Below are 21,158 nucleotides of genomic sequence, written 5' to 3'. Positions count from 1 at the left end.
AAAACTCGATACATAAAACTGGCAAATTCTAATTGTTTATGGCACACAAATAAATAAAAACACCTTTTCTTTTTACATTAATACCACAGCTTTGGTGAACTGTGCTGCTCAACAGCCTAAAACCATGTCTGAAAGTTTTGAAAAGTTGTTTTGAAAAATTACTTAAGTGTATAAAAAAAGTTTAAATGGGTGAAAGCTCAGTTAATTTTTATTTTATAACTCCAAATCACAACAACAGTCACCTCAAAGTGCTTTATATTGTAAGGTAAAAACCCTGTATGAGCAAGCACTTGAGAACAGTGAGAAGGAAAAACTCCCTTTTAACAGGAAGAAACCTCTGGCTGAACCAGGCTCAGGCAGGGGCAGCGATCTGCCATGCCTGGTTGGGGGTGAGGTTTAGGATTATAGTCCTTAATTTTGCAATATTGTATATTATTGTGTAAAATATCTTCTACAAAAGAAAAAAATGATACAAAAAGCAAAAATGAGCAGGAAATAATGACAACAGAAGCATCTCAAGCTGTAGCAGCATGCATTCTCTAAAATGAATGTGCGTGTTTTATCATAAATAATGCTTTGAAAGAGTTGCTGTAAGGGCCATAATACAAACGTTTTTGTAATATTTTGTCATTTGTGCTTATCCATACTCTTCTACTGACTTATTACGTCCATGCTGCTACCTGCGGGTTGTCTTGCTTACTTTTCGTTCTTATTCCATCCTCCTCCCTTTTTATTCCTTGTATTATCAATAATGAGTTTTCCTTGTGTATAAGCAATTTAAATAAATCTTGGCTTTTTCAGTTTATTTTGAAAATTATGACCGGATGTGGGGTTCGTTGTGGCTGGCTTTACGCAGTATGTTGACGGGGAGCCTGAGCTCAGGTACAGCGCATCACACTCAGAGGGAAGAGAGAGAGAGGCAGAGGGAAGGATATTTATAGCCTAAAGCGAGGCTGCAGCGCAGAGATAAGGCTCAGAGCCAAGCCGCCGGCAGGCAGGGAGACAGGCTTAGGAAAACGAGGACGCGTCAAAATGAAACACTTCCTTACGGTTGTTGTACTCGGGGCTGCGGTAGTCACCCTGGTCAGCGCGGCCAGTACCGACGGGGCGATCTCCTTCGAGTACCATCGCTATGAGGAGCTGCGGAAAGCGCTGGTGTCGGTGTGGCTGCAGTGTCCGACCATCACCCGCATCTATACCATCGGGGAGAGCTTCGAAGGCCGCGAGCTGCTGGTGCTAGAGATGTCCGACAATCCGGGGACGCACGAACCTGGTCAGTTTTACGCACACACAAAGTCTGTTTCACACCGAACGCGCGGGACCATCACCATCCCCACTCCCTTTGTCCCCGCTTTCTGTTGCGGTATGAACTAATAGAAATTCATTACCACCCGCTGGGATAACACAAATACATTATGCACTTTTGCGCATAGCAGCAGTTTGGCTGTGCCCTCATTTGTGTGTGTGTGTGTGTGTGTGTGTGTGTAAAGGTTATAGAAAAATGACTTTGAAATGAGATAACAGCAGAGGAGGAGCGCAGGTGGGTCGTGCTGTGCGTAAAGGGGCGAGCGAGGGCCCCGCTGCATCAGTTCTGATGAATCTAGATGGTAGATAGTGGGATCAGCCGTGCAAAGCCGCCATTTTGCTGGTTGATAATGATCTCTTTGGGCTTATCCCGATTCGTGATTCTTAGAAAACACACAGAAGCGGTGGATCGTGCCGTGACCCATTTGGAGGTGTTTCGAATTAGCCTTTCCAGCTTAAAAAGGAAGTTCAATTCAAAGGAAGGAGGCTTTGACTTAAATGGACCCATTAGTCATTAGCAGGGCTCTACAGTCATTATTATTACATCCCTATCTACTTCAGTGCTCTGTACTATTTACTGGATGAAACAACAGATGATGAGTTTTACTGATGCGGTGCATTAGGCAAAACAACTACAGATGTGGTTAACCGCGTTTTAGATGCAATCCACCTTCTCCTTTTGCCAAATTTTCCTCTCCTAGATGGGAAACTTCCATTTTGGGAGGAAAGCTGCATCTTCAGAGTCATCAGCAGAGGCAGAGCTAGACATTTGAAACACCCGGGGCTTAGCCCTAAAGGGTAGTGTGCATGTGGGATTTTTTGGCTCTGTTTTGAGTTTTGTTCAAAAAAGAATGACTTCATATAGGGAAAAATATATATCACATATGCAGGACACCTTAAACTACTTTTTTTAATTAAGCAGCAAGGCAGAACAAAGTCGGGGCTGTATCAAGACACGAGGACTAAACCCCAATTCAACCAGACCCAGAACTGATCCGGAATTAAAACAGGACTACAACAGTTCAAAATCAGGACTACTTAGGATTTAACCAAGACAGAACCAGAATCAGAACTAGATGATAGTAGCACTAAAAATCATCATAGACCTGCACTACACTTATTTTTTTAATTCTACCAAAGTACACTATTTAGATTGAGAAAAGTTTATATAATTATTTAGCCTTGTTGTGCAAACAAGCCTGCAAAACTTAATAAATATAGAATTTGAAAAGTAACAAACCTAAAAAGAAACACTAGGTACGAGATACATGAGTACCTATGATACGGTGATACTTTTGGTAAACAACCATTTGACTAACATGTGAGTCTCACCTGCTCTTGTTCCATCTCTGTTCTGTCCTCATACTCCATCTCCCTCTCTGTTCCTCTCTCTCCCTCTTTGTGCTGACAATCATCAAATATACAGTTGAAACCAGATATTTACACACTCTTCAGATCAAAACACAAACACTTTTTTAATTGTAACATCAAATCAGACTAAATGTTTCTTTTTTTAGATTGATAAATATAAAAAACATATTGGTTAACTTTAAGAGTAAAGAGATAAACTATCTGTATTTCTTAATTGAAATGGCACCAAATTGTATTCAAAATTGAGCCATACTTATGGAGCTCCACAATTCTTTTCCTGGTGTTTTGGTTGACATCTCTTGATTTTCCCAAGTCAAAGAAACAGGCTCTGTGTTTTGCCTTATATGCATCCACAGGTGTGCCACCAATTTACTCACATGGACTCTACTAACCTATCAGAAGCTTCTTCAGCTCAGAATGGAATCGTCTGGAGTTTTCTTATTAATTAACAATAAACTTAGCGTATATGTACTCCTAAATTTGATGAAAGTGATAAAAAAATAGACAGCTCCCTCTCTTTATTCTGACATTTAACTAATTCAAAAGATATTTCAATATTTATTTATCCAAAACAAAACAAGTTTACTCTAAATTGATGTTGTACAGTAAAAAATGTTCTTGTGTTTTCCATAAAGTGTATGTAAATATCTGGTTTAAACTGTGAATATACTGCTGTCTATTGAAATTCCTCTTGTTTTGCATAGAAATATACTGAACAACATACAAAGCATAATATATAAAATACTACCAGTTTTTTCTTTGAAAGAAGCCCTTTATGTCCATTCTTGTATATCAGTGCATTACTGAAACCGATTTATTTAGCCGTGGAGGGAAACAACTGAAAATATGAAATAAACACACATGTAAGCTAAGACTCTCTAAAGAAACAGCATTGTTGTTGTTCGGCTTTTCATTTCGCCATTTGTTGATTCACTTGAAGAGCAAGTAACGTAATATGGGTTAAGTAATCAGTTTGATATCAATCTTTCGTGATACATCGTCATATTTACATTATTTGTACAGTACGAACAGTGTTGGGAAGGTTACTTTTAAAATGTATTCCATTACAGATTACAGAATACATGCCCCGAAATGTATTCTGTAACGTATTCCGTTACGTTACTCAATGAGAGTAACGTATTCTGAATACTTTGGATTACTTAATATATTATTATGCTGTTTACAACTACGTGAATGTACTATTGCTGTGATTTATTACTGTAACTGAAGGTCCGCGGCTCCGAACCGTAGTAAAGGGACCTCTGGCTAATACGGTGGATTCTGTGTCGGGCTCGTAGCCGAAAAATAGCTTTACTTTGTTGTCTGGGTCAACTTTGCTTGCGAGAGACATAGAGAGGCATTGAAAGGCTGCTCCAATGGAACTTATTGTTTTTGGAGGTGTTACGTCCCCACATAAAATCTAGGCGATGAGGGTGGGGGACAGTAACAGTTGGATCCGGGTTGAAATGAAAAGAACACCAGGCAGAGGTAGTTAACACAAAATATATCTTTATTATAATCAATTACCTCAATAATCATATAAATAGTAACAACAAAAAGAGACAGCACCGCTGCTTTAATGATAAATCAGACAGGTCAACCCAAAGAGATAGTGACCACTTCAACAAAGAAAACAACTATAAGGCTTCAACAGAAAAAGACAGCAACGCTGCTATTAACAATAACCAGGCAGGCCAAACAAAATATCGGAGGCCGCCGTCACTTAAGGGAAACCACCGCTCAGTTAAGAACTACTCACAAAGAGCCACACACGGTGGGGCTGGTCACACACAGCAGGCCTTTTCCACACCTAGACCAGACTCACACACTGACCAGCACAGAGCAAATCCACCAGAAGCCTCTCCCACCTCCACACTGCTCTTCTCCAGCTTATATCACCTCTGAGGGTGATTGGTGGTAAACGAGGGCAGGTGAGCAGCAGGTGTGCCCTAAAGGGAGAAGGCAGGGGCAGAGAGAGACAGGGGAGGGGCAATAAAGAAGGAGGAGGAGAGGGAGAGGACAACACCACGCCCACACACTCCCACAGCCTCACAGGATGTAACAGGAGGAAAACACGAACACGTGTACAGTGAGTCTTAATAGTTTACTTTTTTTTAATAGCTTACTTAATAGCTCCTGTTTTTGCTGGATGACAGCTCGTACTTTTCCTTTTTCTCCCTCCCTCGCTCACAGACACTGCAGCACGGACTACACTGCCTATGATGCTACATTCTTTAGAGCTATGCCTGTAGCATTCTGCCTATTAGCTTAGCACAACAACAACAAAAACGTGCTCTCTCACCCAGGAAACACGCAGAGAGAGAGCGTCACCCTGTAACCATGGCAACCGTAACGCTGCCGCCTGGAACAACAGAACATAGCTGTCAAACAAAACCCAAACAGCCCTGACCCGCGACAATATAAAACCGGAAAGTACCGCCTTGTAATCCATTTATTTCAACAAAGTAACTGTATTCTAAATACCACCTTTTTAAACGGTAACTGTAACGGAATACAGTTACTCATATTTTGTATTTTAAATACGTAACGGCGGTACATGTATTCCGTTACTCCCCAACACTGAGTACGAATGATTTGCTTTGGTACCTGGTCAAACTTCAGTTCTCCTCTGTCTGCCTGGCTCCGTTTCTCCAACAGCGCACTCGTAGGCAGCAGCTGCCCCGCCCAGCTTAGTGCCTGAGCTCGGATCATACCAATATTAGGGGGGATTTACGCACAGTCGAAAATTCCCACAGTGTGCGCTATGTGCTTCGAATATTGTGTGTAGTTTTTTGCTTTATACAGTTGTCAGCCAGGCATCTAACTATGAAAAAATTTAAATCCAAAAGACCCCGGGCTTCTGAAAAAACAACCCGGGCTTAAGCCCAGTAAGCCACCCCCCACTCCGCCACTGCTCATCAGATGGCTTTCCAAAATATTTTAAACACAGAGGGTGTTTGTTCCAGGGCCCCAAATGATCATAAGCTCTGTGGAAAAACGACCGTGGTTAAATTTCCCCAGAATATGAGCCTTTATGCTTCCTTGGAAGGATGTCACTGAAACAATCTATGGGTTCTTTATTTATTTTTAATCTTTTAGCTCTCTTTTTTAAAATGCCAGACTTGGAATCCATGTCTCCATTTGTATATATGGTGGTAAACATTAAAAACACCAAAATTTTAGTGTCCAATCCCTAACTGAGCATTGGCTTGTTTTTCACATACATTAGTAATAAAGTCCTTTTATCATTTTGACCTCTTAATCCAAACCTCACTGCTGACCCGCTCAGACTCATTGGCGTGCTTTAAGTATGGAAACAGTGAGAGGAACACTGCTGGTCCAACCCAAGCCTGTAGTTTATTTAACCTTTAATGAACATTTGGGAATGGTTTAGTGATTCCTAGCCAGCTCTCTCCAAATGGGAGCTTTAGCCATGATCTACTGCAGGAAATAATTAATTTAATCTCAGTAATCCTGAGCTAGAGTTTTCAAAGGAAAGCGGAAACTCTTTATATTGTAGCACAAGGGTAATATTTTGTGGGATTTTTTTTTTTTGTGTGGAGAGGTGTATCTTTTTCTATGGGTGTATTTATGCGTCGTTAATGGTGCACCACAGGTTTGGTGTGCCACTCCGCTCACATGGTCACAGAGTCTAATGACCATACATACTAAATAAATCTGTAATAGTCCGGTGGGCGTACGCAGGCATGAGTCACAGTAGCGAGCCGTTATTACTACCAGATGAGTTTCCAAGCCACTACTTCGCTAAGCAGGACTGGGGCCTCCCCTCCTCCTTCAGCCTTTTCCTTTTCCCCCCTTTTCTCCTCTCCCTCTGCATCTCTGCCGAGCAAAACATCCACAGAGGGCAGGAGCACGATGAAACAGAGAAGCGCAGAGGAAGAGGAGCTCCAGATGGGGAAGAGCAGAGTAAGAGGAGGGAACTGCGGATGTGTGACGAGAAGGATAAAACTCAAGCTTCCTTCAAGGCGTCCTGCTCATATTTTATCTGAGCCTGCAGTGTGTTCGAGCTAAGGTAGAGCCAGAATAGCTGTTGCCGGGGCAACAGATCGGCTTAGCGCACTGAGCCGACTAGCGGCTCGTGGTTGGCTGGCTGACTGTCTGGCTCAGGGAAGACCATGGTGATGGTCCTGAGCGGATGCATCTGTCAGTAAGCAGCCATCTGTCATGCGGTGCGGCACTGGACCTGCCTGTAGTCATAAATACTTGTAACACATTAGTATACATTGAGTGCCCATAGTGTGGATGGAGACTGGATCAGCAGGTCTTTCTATATTTTCAATGGGTCACATTCTCACTCACCAAAACAGACCCCCGAACCCAAATTAGTGCCTGGTTTGCTCTCACTGATTTTGTTTCTCACCTTTATGTTTGGTTATGTTGCTGGTGAAAAAAAATCTGTAGCTGACAGCAATGCCTGCCCAGGAAACTAATGAACTCAGCAGAACACAAGGCAGCTAAGACCCACATATTTTCCTGCAGCAGTTTGTTGTCAACAAATCTTTTTTAAAAAAGGAGAGTGAGTAATGGACTGGGGTGTGCCAGGTGGACAGACACATGATTCAAAAAAACAAGACTGCACTGATTCCGCTGGATGTGTAGGTCTGCCTAGACACTTGTTATCTGACAAGCTTACCATTAAAAAGGGGTAAATGTTGCATTTCCTAATTCTTTCTGCTGTCCACAGTGGTACAACATCACAGAGCAGCGCTTCAGACCTGTTTCGAGTGTCATATATATGCGTTTTCAGCTTGGCATTTCCTTTAACATTGTATGATGGCATGAAAAGTTCAGGACTAGGCTCTTCATGGCTGAAACTACTTGGCATGATATGGTACTTGAAAAGGAAACAGGAAGAGTGAAATGATTTGAGGAAAATGGCGTGTTATTCATTTACCGTTTCATGACACCAGCCTGCCAGAAAGTGATCACATGTAGGCTTTTTAAAAAAAAAAAAAAGTCAAGTATTTTCATTTTTATGTAATCAGGTAGATTCATCATATGCTACTTCTCCACCATCCACCTTTTAAAAGGGAAACTGCTGCATTAAATCTGTCTGAATATAGTTAGTTCACTACCACCGCTTAAACTGTACATAAGAAACACGTGAATGTCCCTTAAAGTGCACATTATGTACTTTTGATACTCAAGGAGCCATTTGAGGATTGTTATTCAAACTAAAGGATTTGAATGCTTCCATCATTTGAAGGAGACTGAATCTCACAGCTGGCTTATATTTAAGCTAAAAGCTTCTTTTCATCAGGGGAAATGAGGCTCTGGTTAAACTCTTTTGGCTCTCATGTCTGGAACCATTTACAATGTTTCTAACACCAGGAGGAGAAACCCTATATTGTAATATGCTTCGCTTTGTCTGAAGGCGAAAAAAAATATGTCAGTATGAGGTACTGCTTGATCCAATCTGCTGTAGACCATCTCACGAGGTGGAAGATGTCATAAGACTCCACGGCCGTCTGTTTTATGATACGACAGAGAAAGTGTGAAATCCCCAGTGAGCACACACTCAGATGCCCGGTTAAAGTATATAACAGCCAGACACACCGCTGAATATAACATATCAGATGACACTGGGTGTGTTGACCATAACCTGTCCTTTTCAATGCTCCTGTTAGAAGACATTACGGTGGAGGGGATGGGGGTGTAAAATGAGGACATTTTGCTTCGTGTAGAGATGGTGAAAACAGCCGAGAGACAAGAGGTGCTGATGGGAAAAGGAGCTAAAAATGACAGGAATGATGATTGAAAAAACAGGAGCGTCACAGGAGTGCAAGTGTGATGAGGGTAAAGAAGAACACGGGGAGAATAAGGGAGCAGCAGAAATGGAAAAAAATGGAAGAAAGAAAGGCCAAGGCATCAGCCAGAGGTCATTCATTATACATCAGACACCCACAGCCATCTACCACCTCCTCATTCTTCGCCTTCACTCTGCTCTGACATGTTTTCCTCCTTCTTCCACTGTCAGCTTTGCTTTTATTCTCACCCTTTCCTACACTTTTTTGTTCTTTCTCTCTTGATATTTTATTTATTTTTTGTTTCTTCATTTGCAGTTTATTTTTGTTATTATTTTTATTTATTTTAATTTTTTTTTATTTTCTTCACAGCCGATATGTAGGCACTTCTCTCCCATGTCTTCAATCGTGGAATCCTGAAAGATTTTGATGATGTCTATGTCCTAAAAAAACAAAAATCAAAAAACCCAGTCTGCTTCTAACACTTGTCAATTTCTGAGGTATGTACAGAAGAGCAGATCCTTTTTTCCCCTTTTGGCAGGCATCTCACAGGCTGTGCTCTTTCAGGAGAGCACAGCCATTAATGTTTAAATGAGAGGCAAAAATTGCACAAGTTCTATGTTAGTGACTACAAATGTAGAGGCTTTCAAATCTTGGACGTGAGTTGTTGAGTTCTGAAAACAGTTTCACAGGTTTTTAGAAAGGTGTTTAGACACCAGCAGAAACTGGTGCATTCACGGGGGATAGGGGGAATCAAGCATTTACAGACTACAGCAGCGAATGAGCATCCGCATACCAAGAAATGTTTTATTGATGCCTATCATAAAGAATCTAAAGCAAAGACTATAGATTAAAGATAATTGCCAGAATAAAAAATGACTTCATGTGGTAGAAATAAACTGAGCACTGGTGAGCTTTCTCTTGTCTTTGTCCATGTGTCTGTAATGTGAGCGTGTATATGAGTGTGTTTGTGTACCCAGGCACGAGACAGACAGACAGATGCGGAGTGAGAGTCTGTTTACTCGCTCTCCCAGTTCATTTATCTCCCTTAGAACCTGCCCCTGGCAGGGTTGCCACGACGACTGAGAGTGTGCTTAATGTGGTCATTCCCAAATGACGTTTGTAGCTGCAGCCATAATTACTCGGTCGCCTAGGAGACTTTAGTGCTGCTGATCATTTGTGACAAAGGTCGGAGGATGCATTGGATTTTGGCAGCGTCACATGTGTCATATTAACCTTTAGCGGCAGGGAGTGATTTAAAGTTAAAGAGCATTTGGAAACTCAGGTTTTTACTGACGTTAAGTTGTGATGTTCTTCTTAATCAATTAGTTAGACTAAATTTTTAATGGTTTCATCCTCACCTCATTTCTGTTTGAATCACTGTAAAGTGAATCTGTTTTGGCTTTGGGATGTTTTCCACATGAAGGATGTGGCTGATCTGGACCTTTGTCATATTTTACATACTAGTAAAACCTGTTCAGTCTTACAAATTAAATATTAACTGCTTTTGTGAGTATCATATGTGGACTACTTAAAACATGTATGTGCAAAAGTCTTGCACCAACCCTTGTGTCTTCTTTTCAGTCCAGCTGAATTGAATTTATATAGCACCAGTTCGAAACAACAGGAGTCCAACTTTCTTTTAATAGTTCTTTTAATTTGTAATAGTTCTCCAGACTTTCTGAAAGTCTTTTAAAGTTCTTCTTTTGACATTATCTGCTTTTTCACTCATTTTTAGTCCAGTCCTTGTACCTGGCTATTTTCAGATGGATGAAGAATCAGATACATCTTTTGTTTGCTAAGCAACTTAACACTGATCTATGAATCACTGAAGCACAAAAAGGCACCTTAGTCAAGGGGTGAACCAGTGTTTACATGTACCAGATGACTTAGCAAACATCCAGTTTAAAATTGTATCCAAATGCACTTTGTTACTAGCAGCCTATCAAAAAACCTCATCATCTGTTCTAATTTCAAAGATAACAGATGGAATTATGATTTTGATCCACTATATAATACCATCAGGAAGGCATCTGATGGTTAACAGCGTCATGACAATGATCCCAACAACTTTGCCAGTACATAAAAACCATACCTGGATAGAAAAAAACACAGTCAAGGATTGGCCTCCCAGAGCCTGGCGCATTGTGGGATCATCTTGACAGAGAACAGAACAAAAGGCACCAAACATCCAAAGAAGAGCATTGAGTGTCCTTGAAGAAGCCTGGAAACTGTTCCTGAAGACTGCTTAAAGAAGTTAGAAGAAAACTGCCAACGAGAGTTCAGGCTGTGTTGAGGAACAAATGTGGTCACACCACATATTCACTTTCAAGCTTTAAAATAAAAAGAAACAACGGATGAATTCACATAGGAATGTTTCCTGTTATGAACTAATGCTGTCACAGGTGATGTCTTACATTTCAGAAGTGAAGGGTCTCAGCTACATCAGTTTCATATGTTGAAAAATCCACATTTGCAGTTTCATGTGTGAGCAGTTTTTTTTATGCGGGTGTCAGAGTTAAAGCTCATTCTGACCTTACCAGAAAAGAGGAATAGATTGAGAAATAAGGGGGAAGGGTTTGCATGTGTAAAAACAGAACAGATGGAGCTGTTATGAAGTGTTAATGAGCGTGAATCTGCAAAAAAACATATGAAAACAAATGACAGGCGTACTCCTCATGTCACCTCATAACTAGCTAGTCTGCACATATATGGGTTCTAAATAAACATGCACAGCTCTGTAGTCTGCATGCTAACATGGAGTTCAACAGCATAAAAGCATGTTTCGTAAGGGAGACGGGAAATGTCTCACGATACTGAGCATCTGTTTAATAGCTTGAAACACAGTAACTCATTTTTTGGCTGAATGCAACATCAAAGTGTGTGTGTGCATGCATATGGCAGCTCTGTTGGGCCTCTGAAGGCTGTAAAAACAAAAACATTCAGCAACGCCAGGACAGAAAGAGTTAATTGCAGGCTTGAAATCATTAGTAGCAACTGTGAGGAGATTCAAACATTTAAAAATAACCTGGCTACCAGATGTGGCTGGGTGGTGTGTGTGTGTATTACTCACGCATGAAGCTGCTGGCGTTACTCTACAAATACATGAAGAGACCAGCCAAAATGGATTTAAAAAGTCTTGAAAGCATTTTATAAAATTTTTTTAGTTATAGAAGAATATATATAAGATACACAGAATAATAATAGTTATTATTCTTTAGGGGAAAAATAAGGAAAACGAAATGACCCAATCAGGGTAGAAGGAAGAACAATAAAAACACAGTTCTCAGTAAAACCAGCACCCTGCAGCGATTTGGCTTCAGCACACTTGGATACTCGCTTGCTTTTCAACATTTGCCATTCTCAAACTACATTTTATAACTTGTAACCAATCTGAACAAAAGACTTTGTTCTCGTACAGCCGCAGAAAGCCATTAATCTTCGATTCATAGCCAATCAAAGAATGTTTACAGCTTGCTGCAGCTCATATGTCTTCTTCTTTGTCATTTTGTTAAAGGGCTTTAAATAGGTCCAATTTCAAACTTGTCCGTGTTTTGTATATATTTGTATAGATGAAGAGCCTAACTAATATCTAAAACAGATGGTGGGATCATGGGGGTTTACTACAAGGTAAATTCACTGGGCTCAAGACAGAAATAGCTTTTAGATATGAAAGCAAGATCACCTTTGGTAAAGAAAAGCAGATGCCGTTTTTCTACCCACGCACTGACGTGGCCAATAACAGTAAATCCACCAAATGGTACAGTGTGTATTTTTAGATAAATACAAAGAAAGGAACCAAATTTAGAATCAAATCAGATCCAAGGTTCTCAAAAACAGGACAGGATGTTGAAATGTGCAAAACATAATCAGGATATCAGACTACGACCCTGGCGCAATACAGTAATATGTATATAAAACACAGACGTTCAGTGAGCAAGGATAAAAGTACATTTCTTAAAGATTTGTCATCCAGTCACACAGGTCTAGATGCTGACTGGTAACTGTTCACTGAGGACAAATGTGTATCCTCTGATCATTTGGTGAGGGGTGAAATTGCTCTACCAAAAATCATCTTGCGTTGAGGCAATGTTGCCTGCAAACACTCAGCATTTACTTTTCGAGCTGTAGGGAAAAATTAGAAAAACTGACACAAAGCAGAAACATAAGCCGTCCACCTTCACCATTAAAGTTGCATCTTTTTGGTCTCAGTGGTAAGCACAACTTTTACTTTTTTTGTTTGTTTTTTTTAAAATACTGCTTAATGAGTTGTTGGTGAGTGTTTGCAGACAAGGTGGCAAGTTTCCATGACAACTACAAGTGACCAGTACACAGTTTTTACTGTTGACAAATCCATTATTTGCAAAACATAAATGTTTTAAAAATCTGAAATGTAACTGATAACAATGGGGTGGCTGCGGCTCTGGAGGTAAGCAGGTCATCTAATAATCACCAGGGTTGGTGGTTTGATCCTTGGCTGTTACAGTCTGCATGCCAAACTGTCCTCATCAGATTGTGAATGTGAACGTTCGATACGATGTAACCTTTCTGTTGATGAGTCAGTGTGTTTGTCACTCCTCGAGCGTGGACGTCCTCTGTGTCCACGATAACTTCCATAACAAATCATAATGTGACCCGTTTGGTCCCGAGGAGATAACAGATTGTTTCCATGATGGTTTCCCGCTATAGTGTCGACGTGGCCAGCTGTATGTGTGTATTTTTTCTTTTTGTGAGATTACGTGAGAGTGGTTTATGCTGATTCATTGTCAGCTTTGTCAAATCCTCCTTTGTGAGATGTGTGTTCAGTTCTGCCTCTCAGCCAAAAACCTGCTCTTCACAACAGGGACGGTTACATTATGTCCCGTCACAGTTACTTCTGTGTGACAGTGACTCAACAGGAGCCTTCTGGTTTCTTGCAGGTGAGCCTGAGTTTAAATACATCGCCAACATGCATGGCAACGAGGTGGTGGGCAGAGAGCTGCTCATCTACCTGGCTCAGTACCTGTGCAACCAGTACCAGCAGGGCAACGAGACCATCATCGATCTCATCCACAACACCCGCATCCACCTCATGCCGTCAATGAACCCAGACGGCTTTGAGAAGGCCGCCTCACAGGTGAAGAAACAGCACGTAAAAATCACTTTTTGAACTTTATGTCTGGACAGTTTAAGCTTGCAGCCCTGCAAACAGTCATTTAGGAACCACAAGTCTTTAAATTACACCTACACAGCAAGAGCAGCATCTATTAAAGCTCCAGACACTGTCTTTTAATCTGTCCCCATCTCATTTCTGTTTACTGTGCAGCCCGGAGAGATTAAGGACTGGTTTGTGGGCCGCAGTAATGCGCAGGGGGTGGATCTAAATCGTAACTTCCCTGATCTGGACCGCATCATCTACATCAACGAGCGGGAAGGCGGAGCCAACAACCACCTGCTGCAGAACATGAAGAAGGCTGTGGATGAAAACACCAAGGTAAAACAAACTGACTTACTGATCACAGGATAAGGTGGCCGTTATTTCTTACTTACCACGAAAAGACTGAAGTAGCAATAATAATGCTAAGACTCAAATCTTTGAGTCTTATTCACCCTTTCTGTGTCACTCAGAAACAAGCTAATTCAAACTATGTATTAAATACTTGCTCTGGTCTGTTTTCATGTGTGGATTGCTGAACATCTGTGGGTATCTACGGTACATTTACAGCAGAAGGATGGAAAATGTGAGGTTGAACCAAAGCTGCTATAATCAAAAGTGGATATTATAACAAAGCTAGTAAATGAATGGCTAAATGAAGGGTTGCCAGCTCAGTGGGGAATCAAAAGCCCCCCAAAATTGACCCTTGGTATTGTGGGGTGTCCACCGTGTGTGTGTGTGTGTGTGTGTGTGTGTGTGTGTGTATGTGGGTGGCATTTTTTGTGTGTGCATGCGCAGAAATGATGAATTGATAACTAGCAATTCAAAAATGGCATTTTCATTTATTATTAGCCCTGTCATGTTCATTCATCAAAAGTAACCAAATTTGATGGGAAATCCTTTGAATATTAAGTAATTTGATTACTTGTAAATTTCAGACTTGGCTGGCATGCATTCAGTTTATACCAAGCATATTTTCCTTAATGATTAATCAGTTGAATAAATACAACTTTGATTAGATATATTTCAACTGCATTTTATTCAAAATTATTGTACCATGTTTATTGAGGGTCAAGAATCCTTTTTTTGAGTTTGTGTAGGTTTAAGGTGATATTGCTTTAGACATTTGTTATCTAAACATTATTGTAATTGTAATTTTTTAATGTTTCACATTTGCAGCTGGCTCCAGAGACCAAGGCTGTGATCCACTGGATCATGGACATCCCCTTCGTCCTCTCGGCAAACCTGCATGGAGGAGACGTTGTGGCCAACTATCCATATGATGAAACCCGCACTGGTACACACACACACACACACACACACACACACACACACACACATATAAACACACAGTATAAGAACATTTATATCACATGTTAGAGTCCATTTGAGTTTTATTGAAGCCTATTCCCTCCACTGAAAAGAAAGAAACATTATAAAACACTGGCGCTGCTCTTCATCATCATCATCGCAGATATGATTCCTGATGATGCGACCCAAATATCCACATTTAAAACTTCCCAAACAGAGCAAGTGAAGTTTTTGCTTCGCCTTTAGTAGAAGAGATCACTCCCACACCTGTTTTTCCTGTTTGGGTTGTTAAACTGTATGTAAACTGTTCCTTTCTTTCATGTGAGGATGTTTATCAAGATAAATATTTGAACCATTTATGTAACAGCAAACATTTTAGTCCCTTTTCTTTAGAATGTCGTAAATTTGATTTAAATCAGATGGAAAATCTTTCAACCGGCCGGTTCCTCTGCGTCATCGCTCAAAGCAAACAAAATGTGTTGAGCAGGCACACGTTTTCTGCTAACACTTCATCATAGCCGCTCTCTAAATGGCGAGCGCTTGTTTGTTCTCTTTCCTCTCATTAAGGATCCACCCATGAGTACAGCGCCAGTCCGGATGATGTGATGTTCAAGTCTTTGGCTAGAGCCTACTCCATGTATAACCCCGTCATGTCCGATCCTCACCGAGCCCCGTGTCGCAAGAACGATGACTACAGCTTCAAAGACGGCATCACTAACGGCGGGGCCTGGTACAGTGTGCCTGGAGGTAAGAGGCAACTAAAGCATACCTCTCAATAAGGACTTTCTCCCTTGATTGCTCAGTGTGGCCGAGCCACCAGCTCTCAGAAGAGTCCTGGTTGCGCCAAACCTCTTCCATCTGAGGCGTCTGTGCTCATGGGAACTCTGATGCAGCAGAAACGTTTTTGTAACAACCCTGTCTCTGAGCTCTGTAGGCAGTTAATTTGAGCTCACAGTTTTTGCTGTGATATGCATTGTCAGCCACGAGGCCTTCTATAGAGAGGCAATTTAATTTACCACAGGCGGACTTCAGTCAAGGCGTAGAAATGTCTCAGCAACGGTCAAGAGAAACTGGAGGGATTGAGCTAATATGTTTTTTTGCAATAGGCTTGAATTCTTATGTAGATGTTACCAAAAGCGGGCAGTATGGTGGCACAGTGGTTAGCACTGTTGCCTCACAGCAAGAAGGTCCTGAGTTCAATTGCACCATCAGGTCTTTCTTTCTTTCTGTGTGCAGTTTCCATGTTCTCCCTGTGCTTGTGTGGGTTCTCTTGAGGTACTATACCTTCCTCCCACAGTCCAAAGACATGCAGTTATCAGGGTTAGGTTAACTGGTTATTCTAAATTGCCCATAGGTGTGAATGTCTGTCTGTATGAGTTAGCCCTGCGACAGACTGGTGACCTGCCCAGGGTGTACCCTGGCTCTCAACCTAAGACTGCTGGGATAGGCTCCAGCGCGCCCGCAACCCTGAAAAGCCAAAGAGAATGGATGGATGTTACAAAAATTATGTTTTTAGTTTGTCTGTATGGGGTAGTGTGTGTAGATTAATGAGAAAAAAAGAATTGATGGCATCATGCTGCAACATCACAAAATTGAACAAGGTGAAGTGGGTGTGAAGACTTTCTCAAGTCACTGTATGTAACTATGTATATTGTTTTCAGGTAAATGGTTAACCCAGTTTCAAATATATAATCCTGAATTCTGTTGACTTTTTCGGCTTTGCTTTCTTTCTCTCTGCGGTTTACAGGAATGCAGGATTTCAACTATCTCAGCAGCAACAGTTTCGAGATCACCCTGGAGCTCAGCTGTGACAAGTTCCCCAATGAGGAAACGCTGAAGAGCTACTGGGAACAGAACCGCAACTCGCTCGTCAATTACATCGAGCAGGTAGGCAGGACTCTAAATACAGATGCCATAAATTGCAGTCTCACGGTTTGCAGTCTCTTCCATTTGCACAGCTGACCCAGAGACAATACCAATGCTTGCAATCTCAAGTCTATAAGTGCTAATGCTTGAAATAAACTGCAAAATGTGTCATCTATAAGAGCAAAATTGACCTTCACAACACAGCAGTCACAACATATTTTCAGATCATAGGTTGGATCTGGCAGGATTTATGTGACTAATTCTGCTAATGGAGGTGAAAGAATCGTAACTTTGATGGTAAGAAGGAACCACATAATCGGACGCGTAATGCAGCCTCACGGCGTCAGAGTTGCAACTGCCCATCCAGACGTCAGACACTAATTTGTGGTGATGCCACTTCTGCCTTTGTTTGCTCACAAGAGGTTGCTCAACCAGAAAAAGCTCTATATTTATTAAATGCTCAATGCTCTGCTGAGGAGACTGTTACAGTACATCTTCTCCACCAAAAACTAACAAATCTTTTACACCTGACTCTAAAAATGCTGCCATCAGTCCTAGAGGGAACATGTTCTTCACGTGTCAATGTGCGTGTTGTGTGCAGGTTCACCGTGGCGTTAAGGGCTTTATCCGTGACCTTCAGGGCAACCCCATTTTCAATGCCAGTGTGTCTGTGGAGGGTATTGACCATGACATCACCACAGGTAAATTCACACAATTCACAAAGCACAAGTGCTATCACAGCTCTTGCTTGCTCCATGTGAGAAATATAATGGAGAGATGGTGCAATGCATCCATCTCGTGGATAGTGTGGGTACTGCAGTTGTTACTCGGAGCTGCTCTGAGCATCAGTGTGTTGGTTAAACACATTTTAATAAGACAATCTGTATTTTATAGCCAAAGATGGAGACTATTGGCGCCTGCTGGCTCCAGGAAACTACAAAGTGGCAGCCTCTGCCCCAGGATACCTGACTGTCATCAAGAAGGTGGCTGTACCCTACAGCCCTGCAACCAGGGTAAGACACACAAACAAATGACCCATCACATTCCCTGTGGGGTCTTTTATCTTTCCAGAAGGTAACCTGAGTGGAAGTTTCCCAGCCATATTTTCTGGATCTCTAAGCCCTACACCTATATGAAAATATACAATCCAGAATAAGTCACTGAACCTTGGTCCCTCCAGCAGACACCACAAACACATCAGATGCTGGATGTCTGACTAATGTTGGCACCGCTTACGTAATAATGTAAGGTCTTGGTTGAAGTGTCTGTTCACAATAAGCCACTAAATGTTTAACGGAGGAGTGATATTCATCAACATGTGGCCAGCTGTAACTGAATTAAGTGCGATGACACCAACTGAGCTCAAGAAGTGCAGAACACCTATCATATAGACCAAATACACCTATCATAGTTTATATGTTAAACTTCAACATATAAACTACTCGTGTGTCATACTGAAACGTTTGGTGGGATTCCAGTAAATACAGCTCCAGTATTCCTTTTAACCTAGAGGTATGAGCAGGAGAGCAATGTGTCATGACTTAGCAAATTCTGAACATTTTAGTGACCAATAAATCACTGTGATTTTTACTTTCCACAATAATAAGTTTCCACAATAAAACACACCTTTCAGGTTTTCAAGTATTTTGAAATTGGTTTTTTTGGACACCTGGAGTGTAAATGTGCCTGTTTCTAAAACCCTTTGGATTGTCTTCTGTTCCGTCTGTAGACATGACAATAAACACAAAAAGGTTCTGCTATTTTTATAGAGCAGGTTTGAGATATATTTTTTTCATTTCCAAAAAAGTAATACATATTTTACATATTGGAATTAAAGAATAGCAACAAAATATCCATCCTATTGAGCCAGTATTGATTCCATCCTAATGCCTGCCTATCGATACTATCAATATATGGATAGAGAAAATCGGAAAAAAAAGCAACATTTGAATGAATGAATAGAAAAGTTTCTAGTTAAAGAACAACTTACAAAACCAACATTTTATCTCCAAAGTCCGTTGGATCCTCCTTGGTTCTCAGCTGCTGTATCTTGTGTGTCTCAGGTGGATTTTGAGCTGGAGTCCCTGATGGAGAGGAAGGAGGAGGAGCGGGAGGAGCTGATGGATTGGTGGAAGATGATGTCAGAGACACTGAACTTCTAACGCGTTTGTCTCGCTGACGATCGGAGCGTCCACAATTCGATGTAATATAGTCAACGTTCTGTGTGCCCGTCCGCTCTGAAAAAGAATATATTGTCTCTTCTTCTACTTCTTACTTTTGATTGTGTTCTCTCCATTCTTACTTTAATTAATTTTGTTGTTTATTAATGTAAGAGTTTGCCTCACACTCCTGTAGATTGTTTGAATATCCTGCGCGCGCAGTAAAAGACAAAAGGAGGAATTTGCAGGCAGCTTGCTGGCAGTGAGATTGGTCTTGACTTCCGTGGTATTGTGTTCTCTATTGTACACGTGATTGGTAACCATGGCACTCACCTATATATCCAATGAATGACTGACTGAGTAATAATGTATGTAAAAGATCTGTTTACATGATTGCCACATGGCTCTGTCTATAAGTATTCATTTTTCCCCCTGTTTTAAATGTCTCTGTTTCTCCAGGCTTTAGTACCAATACATACACAACGCTACTACACACGAAACCTTCCAAGTCTGAGTAGCTGTAAACACACACTCTGATACTCGTGCTGTTTTTTTCCTGTAAAATAAAGCCGATGTCGCACTACGGTACTGAGATAATCAGGGACATTGAAAACACTGTAAAATCACTGTAAACATCATATTGTAAACAATCTATACAGGCAAGCTTGTTTCCATATATGTTATTGATGTTACGATTTTTTAAACTGCAGCACAGCTTTGATTCCAGCACAAGATGAATGGTTATAATATTATAATATATACTGTATTTATGAAATAGGTATAGCAAGAAAAGTTTTTTTTGTAACTAAAAAAATATGAAGAACCACGATCATGACACTAATAAATCAGTCAACCCAAAGCCATTCCTTTGTATGTGCACTACACAGGAAATACTGTAAGACATAAGGAAGGAAGATTCATGTTTACTGCAACATGAATCTTTTGAGTGGACAGTTGGCTGACTTAGATGGATGCAGTTCACTTCATTTTAGAGCTCAGAAAGGATTTATTGAATGTATGGCTATGGAAATGGTTTAAACAATGTAAAGAATAAACAAATCAATAAAACTCCCCTCTTTATGTTGTCGAACTGCCGTCTGGTCTCTTTTGTTTCAGCTCTTTTTGGGTGACAGCAACTGCAGTTGTTCACTTTTTAATGAGGCTGATGGATGGGAGCAAATGGGTAAGGCTAAAGCCTTTATTAGGTTTTCATTAAAAGCTCAAAATAGCCCCTCTATTTTGAGCTTTTTACATTTTTACAGGGATGATTTGGAAAGCATTTGATGTTTGCAAGGAAATGGAGAAACAGTCCCTAAAAATAGGCCCGATGGCGAGATGCCACAGTGGATTAGAGGGGAAACATTCAGCAGAAGTTTTGCATTAATGCCTCAAATCTGTTAACAAAGTCATTTTATTTATGGTTTCTTTATTTCCTCATGAGCAAAAGAATTTCGCTTTATGATGTCAGCTCATCTAACAGCATATAGTTTCAGGTTTTCAGTGCTCACAGCTGTTGCCATAAGGTGTTGGTTACGGATGGTTGGAGAAGTTACCGCCTATAATTATAGCAAACACCCATCCGTGAAATGGTCATATAACAATCACTACTGCAAATTCTGACTTACCAAACCAAGTTTGATGTTCTGGTACAAGCACCTGCCTGTTTGATTATTGTATAAGAAAATGATGTTTGCATTTTAAACATTTTACAGCTCAAATTAGATGAGAATATAAAATTCTGATGTAGATTTCTATTCTGTTTGAGTACAGCAACGCTGTGCATCTCTCTGACTTGGTAACATTTTAGCCTTCTCTTTTTTTTTATAGAAACAGCTCATTTCTGCATAAACTTAAACTTATGTTATAGTTTATGAATTTATCGGTAAAAAGCAAAAACAATTAAAAAAAATTGGAAGTAAGATCACTGCAGGAGCTTCTCGATCTTGTATGCCAGCAGTATAGCAAAGTTCAAACGAGTAAGAAAAAAGAGGTTTTATAAATCAGGATAATAAAAAAGTGGATCTCCAACAAATCAATGTTTCATTCAAAAGAAAATTATTTTGTTACATTCAGAATTTTTTTGTAAATATTTTATTAATGTTAAGGTTGGTTACAGTGCACATCATCTCTAAATTGTGTTGGCATGGACTCAATTTCTGATGTCAGTTTGACTCTTCTAATCACTTTGTTGGGTACACATATCGTTTTTCCCCCCTTGCACATTAATGCATAGTGCAGTGGATTCAT

The 21,158-nt window shown here is 40.6% G+C and overlaps 1 protein-coding gene across 1 annotated transcript; it reads left to right on the top strand.

Annotated features, from left to right (window-relative positions):
* The first annotated feature begins 855 nt into the window (after window positions 1–855).
* On the top strand, window positions 856–20,001 carry cpe (carboxypeptidase E). Its single transcript, XM_087841676.1, has 9 exons — window positions 856–1,273; window positions 13,361–13,557; window positions 13,747–13,914; window positions 14,755–14,872; window positions 15,454–15,633; window positions 16,634–16,773; window positions 17,354–17,453; window positions 17,647–17,765; window positions 18,816–20,001. The coding sequence occupies exons 1-9, from the start codon at window positions 1,033–1,035 to the stop codon at window positions 18,912–18,914; spliced, it is 1,362 nt and encodes a 453-aa protein (XP_087697802.1). The 5' UTR covers window positions 856–1,032; the 3' UTR covers window positions 18,915–20,001.
* Window positions 20,002–21,158: the final 1,157 nt, after the last annotated feature.

This window comes from Neolamprologus brichardi, chromosome 6 (assembly GCF_056152115.1).
Source record: "Neolamprologus brichardi isolate AB-2024 chromosome 6, ASM5615211v1, whole genome shotgun sequence".
NCBI classification, from domain to species: Eukaryota; Metazoa; Chordata; class Actinopteri; order Cichliformes; family Cichlidae; genus Neolamprologus; species Neolamprologus brichardi.
Note: the sequence above shows the minus strand (reverse complement) of the source record. Positions and strands in the feature narration are given on the sequence as shown.

What these genes read in the sequence shown, in the direction of transcription:
- cpe (XM_087841676.1), top strand. Translation starts at nt 1,033, where the DNA reads ATGAAACACTTCCTTACGGTTGTTGTACTCGGGGCTGCGGTAGTCACC. An exon ending in TCCGGGGACGCACGAACCTG is followed by an intron (nt 1,274 to 13,360) that starts GTCAGTTTTACG and finishes GGTTTCTTGCAG; the next exon opens with GTGAGCCTGAGTTTAAATAC. An exon ending in CTGTGGATGAAAACACCAAG is followed by an intron (nt 13,915 to 14,754) that starts GTAAAACAAACT and finishes TCACATTTGCAG; the next exon opens with CTGGCTCCAGAGACCAAGGC.